This window comes from Zeus faber (assembly GCF_960531495.2).
Source record: "Zeus faber genome assembly, chromosome: 19".
Taxonomy (NCBI): domain Eukaryota; kingdom Metazoa; phylum Chordata; class Actinopteri; order Zeiformes; family Zeidae; genus Zeus; species Zeus faber.
The window spans coordinates 24821357-24831741 of NC_137206.1; the positions used below are offsets into that span (position 1 = coordinate 24821357).

The 10385-nt window shown below is 39.8% G+C and overlaps 3 protein-coding genes across 3 annotated transcripts in view; all 3 read left to right on the top strand.

Moving 5' to 3' along the window:
- Positions 1–828: 828 nt before the first annotated feature.
- LOC307245048 (apolipoprotein D-like) lies at positions 829–3679 on the top strand (the record flags this gene model as incomplete). The annotated part of the gene is made up of 4 exons (XM_080020459.1): positions 829–945; positions 2340–2461; positions 2814–2899; positions 3447–3679. The coding sequence occupies 4 exons, from the start codon at positions 829–831 to the stop codon at positions 3677–3679; spliced, it is 558 nt and encodes a 185-aa protein (XP_079876585.1).
- A 1267-nt stretch (positions 3680–4946) lies between these two features.
- otos (otospiralin) lies at positions 4947–7432 on the top strand. The gene is made up of 4 exons (XM_080020321.1): positions 4947–5031; positions 5351–5417; positions 6115–6138; positions 6888–7432. Exons 2-4 carry the CDS (start codon positions 5360–5362, stop codon positions 7073–7075), a joined length of 270 nt encoding a protein of 89 aa, XP_079876447.1. The 5' UTR covers positions 4947–5031; positions 5351–5359; the 3' UTR covers positions 7076–7432.
- A 2117-nt stretch (positions 7433–9549) lies between these two features.
- Positions 9550–10385, top strand: part of cops9 (COP9 signalosome subunit 9) — a gene marked incomplete at both ends in the record, with an annotated part of 8112 nt that continues 7276 nt past the window's right edge. Inside the window, 2 exons of the mRNA XM_080019963.1 lie at positions 9550–9612; positions 10124–10196. Of these exons, the coding sequence (XP_079876089.1) occupies positions 9550–9612; positions 10124–10196 (136 nt within the window). The remainder of the gene's footprint in view (positions 9613–10123; positions 10197–10385) is intronic.

Genomic DNA, 10385 nt, shown 5'->3' on the forward strand with positions numbered 1-10385 from the left:
TACCACTAATCCATTCGAGGTAAGAGCGTCTTTCCTAAATTCTGGCTTATTTAAAAGAAAATGCAAAGAAATAAATCAATGCAGGTGTTTCTGAAGAATGACGGCATTATTGGAGTATTGGAAAAATAAGCAGGTGGTTATTGGCCTCTTCCTGTTATTTTTAAATATCAACTATTTCTTTTGTTTAGAAAAAATAGCCTTTAAAACAAATAAGCTCTGAATTTGATGATTCTTTAGATAGAATTTTAACATTTGTCTGAGCGCAGTCCCATTGAGCAGTGTGAAACAGCCCCACTGTGTCATTCTTTCTTTGTAATTTGGACAGTTGCATGGGAATCCCATGAGCACGGACGGAGAGTTTTCCTTAGAACTGCATCAGAAGCACAGAACCGACCCCGCAAACGAACAGACCAGAAAAACGTGTAGGGCGACTCTTACTGTACTACTGAGAGACAAAAGGCGGAATTCAAAACACAGTATCAGATGCACTGCTGCCATTATGGTCCACCTATTTTTAGTTATAGTTTCCAAAACAATGTGCAAAGGGGCCCCATGGCCAGAGTTTTCAGTTTTTTTTATTATTACTAAATAGCTCAGCTTTTGAGGTACTGGAAGGTGTTTCCCAGATTGTACAGGAGCTTAGATGGTCAGAATGCAGCCCATCATGATCTCAATACTGGTCTGGACACACAGTTAGGAATTCGGCGTTGATGTTCGCTTCTGAATCTGCGTTAGACAGACAAACTGAATTTCCCTAGTTTGCCTCATGACTATAACAAGCCCAGAGTCCTTTTAATGCCATTCCTTTCTGCTGTCCGTAAAGGAACAATGTTGTCCGTCTGTCTGATGCTGCTGCTGCTGCTGCCGCCTCTGGTTTCGGCACAGACTTATCACTGGGGGAGCTGTCCGGACCCGAAGGTGCAGCCCAACTTCAACATTGAGCAGGTAAATACACACACACACACACACCACTAACTTTTCACCGGTATTGAGTCTCAAAGAAGCAGAACGACAAAGATGTTTGACTGGTCATACAGTCATGGCTATAAAAGCACTATAATAATGGTCAATTTCTTTGTTTTTAAATATTGCCACATTTTACGATTGGAATTTTGTGTTTTCTACTGATTCTGGGAAATAATTTCCTATTTGAAGACAACAAACTATCTTGTGTTGCTTGTTATGACAATGCAAATTCCAATGTATTCATTACAAATGCACATTTCAAACAAACCCACAAACAAAATAGTTCAAGTTCAAATAACATGTGTGGCTTTGTTTATCTGTGAGCTGTGTCGATGGAAAATATTTGTATTTTTTACAAATAGCAAAAATGGAGCTAAGCTATGGCAATCAAGCTAAGAAAGCTAGGGCCACATTATGTGATTTTCGAGGCCGATTTGGCAACAATTCCGGGTCGGTAGAAGAAGAAGAATCTTTAATTATCACGCAACACGACACACAAACACATGCACACACACATGCACATGCTTTGGATGGTGGTCAGTGAAATGAGGCCTCTGCATTTAACCCATCCTGGCTTGTCCTTCCTCTGGGGGCACAGCCAGGAGCAGTGGGCAGCATACGTGGATGCGCCCGGGGACCAGGTGATAAATGTCCATCGCTGGTCAGACGATGATGGGTGCATGTTTTTGAGGGGGGTCCTTACTGACGGGAGGTGCATGCAAACTCCACACAGAAACCCGCCCAGAGCACGTAAAGGGTAATAGTAAAGGGTATTCCGGGGTGGTCCAGGGTAGTCTAGGGTAGTACATGGTGGTCCAGGGTAGTACAGGGTGCTACAGAGTTGTAGCGGTCAACGATATGTGTGCGTGAGTTAAAAACTCAATATGATTCCAATTGGCCAAACATGTTTGATTTTATCGAGGGTAGTCTTTCATAATCATTTGGTGTGCGTGTCAAAGTGTCATATCGCAACGGGAATTTTCAACAGCTAATGGTGAGTCTTGACTTTTTGAAATGGAGGAGCGACTTGTGGAATAGTGTTAGACTCATGAGGGTCTGATCAGTGTATAACGTCAGCGCTGCAAGTTCGCTGCACAAACAACCACAGTGGCGAGCTATACGGCATCCATGTTTGTTTTGGTGCCAAAATACCGCAAGATTGTGCCTCCCGCAACAATCTGAACGCAAAAAATTATCTGCCTGGTGCTGGAGCAGTATAAAACTGTATCCGCCTGGTCTCCGTCTTTAGATTTGTGCTCCTTAAAGACTGCAGTTGTTTTGTGTGTGTGCGCAGAAGAGACTGAACATCTGTAAATATCTGTCGTTTAATGTGTGCTGCTCAGTCTTTCATTGGCGTTTTTCCTGACCAACAGTACATGGGCCGCTGGTACGAGATCGAGAAGCTCCCGGCATCCTTCGAAAGAGGGAAGTGCATCGAGGCCAACTATGCCATGAGGCCCGATGGAACCATCCAGGTGCTCAATTCACAGTTTTAGTAAGTATCCGGCAGCGCATTTTATTTGTTTGTACTGAGATCGTCTTTCAGGACGTCTTTCCGGTGCAATGACATAAAAATGTTTTCATATTGTGACGTGCAACTCTGGCGTGTTGTGTTATTTGGTTTGGGTATTCGGTCTGAAATATTTGAAGACAGTTTTTCTTTTTTATATATTTTTTATTATGTGTTGGGCTTTACAGTACCAGACAGTGTGGTTCAGTGATATGAACCTTATTTTAATTCCTCAACACTGGAGTTTGCAGATGTTTTCATGTTAAATTCCCTGATTGTCATGATAATTAATTAATCCATATTGCCTTATTGACATCTCTCTCTCACTCTCTTTCAGCAAAGCTAAGGTGAGGGTGGCAGAGGGAACCGCTGTGATTCCGGACCCAAGAGAACCAGCCAAGATCGGAGTGAGCTTCTCCTACTGTAAGCAGCATCATATCTTAGCAAGGGGCGGATCATCTCCGTGCCGAACCTCTAAAGCTTGTTTCACTGGGTGATCAGTTACAACAACCAGGCAATTTGCAAACATGTTTTTCTTTCAATGTGCCATTCTGTCTTGACCAAACCAGCGCAATCGGTAACATTGGACAATTGAAGGGGAATAGTGACCGCAAAAGGAAGCCATAGAAAGGACACCAACACTGAGCGCTCGTAGACACCATTTAAGCATACATACGCCCTCAGATAGGCCGGGAATAACCCAGAGGGGTTAAAGGGAAATTGTTTAGTCTCAAAGAAGCTGAACAAAAAAAGTTGTTTGACTGGTCATTGCACATCCAACCCTCCTACTGTACAGTGATTTGTAACATATTTAGATAAAAACGAACAGCGGAAGCATTTTAATTTAATGATCTACTCAAATAATACAAATATAAAATATAACCATGATTCCTCTCGTCTGCTGGTGAAGTCAACCCAAGTCGATTTCAATTCATCTTTCATTTGCCTCCCCTCTTCCCCGTCCCTCCAGTTACGCCCTACAGCCCCTACTGGGTGCTCACCACCGACTACTCCACCGTGGCCGTGGTCTACACCTGCACGGACATCCTCCACATCTTTCACGTGGAATACGCCTGGATCCTGAGCCGCTCGCGCTTGGTCTCCTCCCAGACGGTGCGCTACGCCAAGCAGCTGCTCATTGCGGAAGGCATCGACATCTTCAGCATGAAAGCCACCGATCAAAGCGGCTGCAAGGACAGTTAGATAACGGAGGGACTCGGAGGCGCCTTCATGCAATCGCTGCTTCCGTTAAAATGTCTCTAAAGCTGAGCTGAACAAATGGTGGATAAGTCCGCGTTCAGAAAGTAAAGATTCTATTTCTGTGTTTTTGCTCCAGTCACGCACTGATGCACAGATCTGCTGACCGCAACAAATCCACATGGTTGACTTTAAATCCTCAAGTGGAATCTTTACTTTCTGAACCTTGGTTATTCCAAACCTGCTTAGATGTGTGAATAGGTAGCACTTGGCTAAATAGTTCATGCATACATTCAAAATGGATTTACATATACACAGGACCAGCCGGTCATTCTAAATGGCTGGACATGAACAATGTCTTTAGGATGTGAAGTGTGGTATTTATCATAGAATATTTTTCTGAATAGGGGATTTGGTTTGTAATAATTTGAATGTTGGTGGAGATCGTTTATTTTTGGCAGTACGGCTTCCTGCTCTTTAAAATAAAGCATTGTTCAGTTCAAGTGGATGCTGACTCTTTATTTTGTACAGAAATTTTTTTTTTTTTTTTTTTTAAACATTCGCTTTTCCTCAGGGTCTCAGTGAGAGGATGAGGGTCCTGCCTTTCTCCATTCAAATACTATCACGGAATGTAAGTTATACTGACACTTTCCAAGGGCTTTTTAAAAGTTAGCCAGGGACAGAATGCATCGAACAAAACATTAAATTAGTAGCAAATGACAATTATTTCTACATATTATATTTCTTAGCTCATGGTAATGCATAATGATAATATGGATTACAACACTGAATGAGAAGCATAAATAAGCATTAAGACCATTTTAATATTTTTATAGAAAAGAAAATGTCAGACGTGTCAAACATGGGAGCAGTCTGTCAACCTATTGTTAAACTCCCCTCTACTGGTATTTTCAATGTTCCAACCATAGAATCATCAAAGTGTCTTTATTTTAGGATTTGAATGGTATGTCAGCTGATGATATTATGAAAGTAGTATTTCTGTGTTTCTGTTATAATTCAGATTTATATAAAACACAAGTATGTGCTCTAAATCAAAATAGAAAATGCAAACTTCTCAAACCTCACTCTATACCGGAACAGATCAGTTTATCCCAGATGAGAACAAAATTTTCCAAGATGAAGAAAGTGGTGTTTGTTTAGCATATAAATAGATACATATTTCTGTGCATAGTCGAGGCGGTTCTTAATTTGACTTGGCCGTGTGTGTGTGGGGGTGTGTGTGTGGGTGGGTGGGGATGTCTTTGGGTGGGTTATCCCTCCACCAAGCCCCAAACTGCCCAGACAACTCTGGACCAGCTGAGGACCAACTCTATCTCTGCTCTGAAACCAGGTTAGAGGTAAAGAAAGATTTATGATTGTTCTTATTTCACAAATTATATAATTATTCAACTATGCATACATATGATGTATTGCTCAATATTATACATTATTCACTATGATGGATTTGCATAAACCATAGATTGATGCAAATCTAAAATAGGATGAATCTATATGATATCACATATCCCAGTAGTATTAATTCAGTCATGAGATTACTGTAGTTTAACAGATTAGTCAATAATCAATAATATATATATTTTCAGTACTTTGTGTTGTGTTTTGTATAAAATAGTGCTGTGTGTGGATGTGTGTGTGTCTGTGTGCGCGTGCACACAGGAGAACAAGATGAAGTGGATGCTCTGTCTCAGTGCGCTGCTCTGTCTCATCTCATGTCACCTCAGTGGTGAGTTCCAGCTTCTTTACAATTCATGTAAAAAAAAATATAAATACTAGTTATGCGATCTTGAAGAACATGCATATTGTATCTATTAATAGAGATATTTGGTTAAAAATATATACACTACTTGATTTTCACATAAGAAGTCCAATGTAGGAAGAATAAAACTTATAAAGATTTAAACGTGTTGTATGGCGAATCTGTGGCAATTTTTTTTCATTTTTCTTTGTTTATTTGAAGTACAATCTTAGTTTGTGTGTGTGTGTGTGTGTGTGTGTGTGTGTGCGTGCGTGCGCACATCTATTAATGTTTGTATCAACGGGAAACACTTTCACTGAAAGTAAAGTTTCATTTTATATTATTTCTTAAGGAAGCGGTTGCTTCCATAGGACTTCCATAGCGTTGCTTCCATAGGGCTGCCTGTGTACAAAGCCCACTCTGTGTGTGTGTGTGTGTGTGTGTGTGTGTGTGTGTCTTTGTGAGTGTTCGTGCCTGTGTGTGTGTGTGTGTGCGCGCGCGCGTGTCAGTAATAATATTTGAGGAGGAAACAGGTATCCCAGAATCCTCCAGGAGAAGAAGAGCTCAGTTTTCAGTTGATGGGATCTGAATCCCATCTTTGTACGTGGAAGGAAACAGGAATGCTGAGGAATGTTAAATGCAACCCCCCCCCCTCTCTCTCTCTCTCCTGCTCTCCTCTTTGCAGAGACCAGAGTCGTCCCAGAAGGAGGTACTGTTTATATTCTGTATATATTTGTGTAAAATTTATAGGTTTTTCTTGCAGCCAAGTGTTGTTGCATCATAAACCAACCAAATTAACCCGAACCAACCTCACATTGAAAGTCAGCTCAGGTTCCATCAATCTCAAAAACCTCCGAAACAAATCACACTGTTGCCTAGATAAATTAAATTTTTAAAGGTGTCCAAAGTTCAAAATGAGAAAAAAAAAGCATGAAATAAATAAATAAATAAATAAATAAATAAATAAATAAATAAATAAATAAATGAAATAAATAAGTGAACAAATAAATAAAAACACAAATCAAAGATGTGTCAATAAAAAAATACATAAATAAATAAAGACATAAGTGAACAAATAAATAAACACATGAATAAATAAATGAATCAATAAATAAACAGTAATAAAAAAGAAAATAAATAAACATTTTTCTTTATTAAATAAATACATGAAAAATAAATTAATCCATAAATAGATACATGAAAATAAATAAATCACTTTCTTGAAATACAAAGGAAACCGTCACTCACAGATGACCGGTTGCCCAATTTAAAAAATGAATGGTTTGATTAAAACCAAATGGGAAGAACATTTGACAAATGACCCTAACCCAAACAAGCTGAGAGCACATTTTGGTGTTGGACTAGACTGGGAACCCCACCTGGTCGGTGTGACAAAGTGGAAGAGTTCCTTTTCTTCAAGTGCTTCCTTTCCTTTGTGCTCCCGCGCTGCACGTGCAGTCCCGTACGATGAGCGTCCGGCAGTTCCCTACTGGCCGTACTCCACCTCCGACTTCTGGAACTACATTGAGTACTTCAAGAGCATCGGTGCCTACAACCACATTGACGAGATGGCCCGGGCCTTCTTCGCCCACCAGCACCTGGGCGACACGCTGGGGTATGAGACCAAGGAGGGCCACGAGCACTGAGGCGGCGGCGGCGGGGGGGAAGAGGGAGTATGACAGAGGAGGAGAGGGTTCATACCCTGAGGGATGAACTAAACGGCTTTTATCATTTAAAATATCATGAATATGGGATGTGTTGCAGATTTAGAAGGAAAAGGGAAATATTTTTGATCCTATTAACAGAGGATTGAAAAAAGGGAAAAGTAAAAGAAGAAGAAAGGGAGGATTCTGATTTATTTTCCAGTGTACTGTACATGTGTAACTAACCTATCTAGCATAGGAAATACATAGAGGTAGAGCGAGGCAAAACTGACCCTTTAATCAAGGATTACAGTATTATAACCTCAATGTGCAATTTGAAATAAACCAAATATGATACTGTGGGATGTCTTTACTTCTTTCTGTGACAGTTGAAATTAATTTAGGACCACAACCTTGTCATTAATACCAATTTGATGAAATACAAGTGTGATATAATGATTAATTACACTAAAATGGTTGACAGGCTATTTACTGTATTGACGCCACCATGATGTGTGCAGTAAGAGATTTGGAGTTCAATATGGCTGGTACACCATATCAGGCCCTTCAATAATAGTAGTATTAGTCGTAATATATATCTATGATATTATATTATATTAGTATATTATATAATATAATATAAGATATGATATACGATATGATAGTATATTACATGATTTTATAGTCTCAATAATTGTAATAATTATTCATTTATTTATTTATTTATTAAGGGTAAAACATTTTGTTATTGCTCTGATTTATTTATTTATTTATTTATTGCGTTTTTCAGGCTAAAAGTATCTGGAACAGGACAATCGCAGTACGCACAGACTTGGTTGAGGTCTCGCGAGAACTGGGCTGTTTCAGAAGTCTTGTCGGTCGAGTTTAATCAATATCAATGTACATATGCAGCAGAAATTAGTAAAAAACCCTCGCAATTTTTAACGGACGCAGAACAACGTTGAGGCGATTTGATTAGTTTCAGGAGCAGGCCGCTTTGTGACATCATGATCCAAAGTTATATAAGTCCAAGCTTCGTATCTCGGAACTCATTCGCATCCAGTCACTTGCGAGTGCTACACCTAAGCCGCCTTTCCACCCAAAGTACCCCGAACTTTTAGTTTTCAAGGAACTAAAAGGTTCCTTCAGCCCGTTGTTGTCTGCGTTTCCACCGCTGTCTAAATCAGAATCGTCTTTCATGCCAAGTAAGTAGAAGAAGCGTACAGTGGTACTTTGACTTACGAGTTTAATTCGTTCCTGACAGAGCTCGTAATTCAATCTGCTCATATAGCGAATCAATTTTCCCCTTTGAAATTAATTGAAATGCCATTAATCCGTTTCCAGCCCTTAGAAAAACACCCCAAAAAAATTTTTTTACGCGTTTTTAAATAAGAAAAATGTACTTATAAATAACAAATACTGTATAAAAACCTAATAAAACATAATAAAAGAGAATGTCGAAGAGAATCGCTTGTTTTTCTATGATTTCATGCTTTAATTCAATTGACATCATCCGCTTCTTCTTCTTCTCAGCACTTACTTTCTTAGGACCCATAGTCAAAAAAAAATTTTGGGGCAAAATAACACGAGCACAAAACACAAGTAAATGCTTCCATGGTCAGGTAACCACGTGAAGTGAAGGAGTGAGACGCGGGATGCCGGCCGGATTTGCTCGCCACGCTAACTAGCGGCGGGACCTGAAGCTCGCTCCTCGTAACTCACATTTTTGCTCGCAAATCGATACAAAAAAATCGACGGAACGACGGCTCGTAATTCAGAAAACGTGTATGTTAGTGCGCTCGAAAATCAAGGTACAAGCACAAGGAATTTGTCTTGGCGTTCGGTGCATACATGAAACATAAATGTAAAGTTGAGCAACAGGAAAACAATAAGTAAAATATATAAGAATATGTAAAATAAGGCTGTTTTTGTTTTTCATATGATAAATGATGATGAAAGACCCTCAAAGACTGCAAATTATTCAGCTGACGTATTAAAAACAAAACAACAAACTACTCCACTGCAGTCCAGTAGTTGGTGTAATGCCGATGACTTCACACCAACAAGAAGAATAAAATGGATAAAGAAAGACAACCAAACTGATGAAGTGGAATATCACTCTGGTTATCCTAACAGCCGATCATAGCGCAGGAGAATTCGCCCTCGAAACAAAAATATTGAATAAAAATGTTTTTGTGTTTTTTGTGCTTTTATTTACTTATTTTTTGTTTACCTTTGGACATATTTACGCTGACCCACACTCTAGCGTAGATGGCGGCGGCAGTGATTCCGGAACCGTTGAGTCGAGTAAGTCGGATACAATAGAGCGTTGCACCAGTGGGTGCCGCATTGTTTTTCTTCCGTCTTGTGTTTACATTTTGTTGTGTGGCGTTGGCGTCTTCAACACGCCGGGACGGAGACACTGTCGCTCCAATGCACCTTCTGTTGAATTAACGTTGAAAAACACTGTGCATATCATGAAACCCGCCATGGACGAGATGTTTCCCGAGGGAGCCGGACCTTATGTGGACCTGGACGAGGTTTGTTGGGGAGAGTTGGCCCGCTGTCATAGTTATACCCAAAACACCAGCATGAATTCATCATAAAAAACAAACATCAGAATTAAAACATCAGAATTCATAGTGTGTGTGACTGATTTGCATTTTGTGATTTGGGATAAAAGATTTTCTGTGCATTTTTCTGCCTAAATGAATGGTTCCTCTGACTACCGATTGTACAGCTAAAATAATGTTGAGGCCACTGATTTTTAGGTCCCAGTGTGTTTGTTTCTTATTTACTTGCCGCTTTGTTTAAGCAGAATATAGATATAGATTCATCATGAAACCGTCACAGAGTGTAAAAAATTTGAAACTTAATGCAGATCAGTCACCTAATGTTGGAATATCGTATCGAAACCGATGCAGATATTGGTATCTGTGCACGATCCCTAATATATAAAAAGCAGAAGGCTTAGAAAATGTGTTTGATTTTCATCACTTGGTTGTATTGGTGTGTGATACCTTTTGCATTGCACCCCTCTATGTGTTGCAGGCAGGGGGCAGCAATGCCCTGCTTATGGACCTTGCAGCTAATGAAAAAGCAGTTCACTCAGATTTCTTCAACGGTAATTAACTTCTGCAGTTTACTCTCTTTCTCTGGAGCACCTTGACTTATTCATACTCGCTCTTCTGAAATGACTAAACTTTAAAAGTTGTGCGTTCAAAATAAGCCTTTACTCTGCTGTGCATCTCTTTGTTTTAAAGGTACAAGGCAGCAGTTGGGGCAGAGCATGGGTCATGGGTCGAGGGTTTAA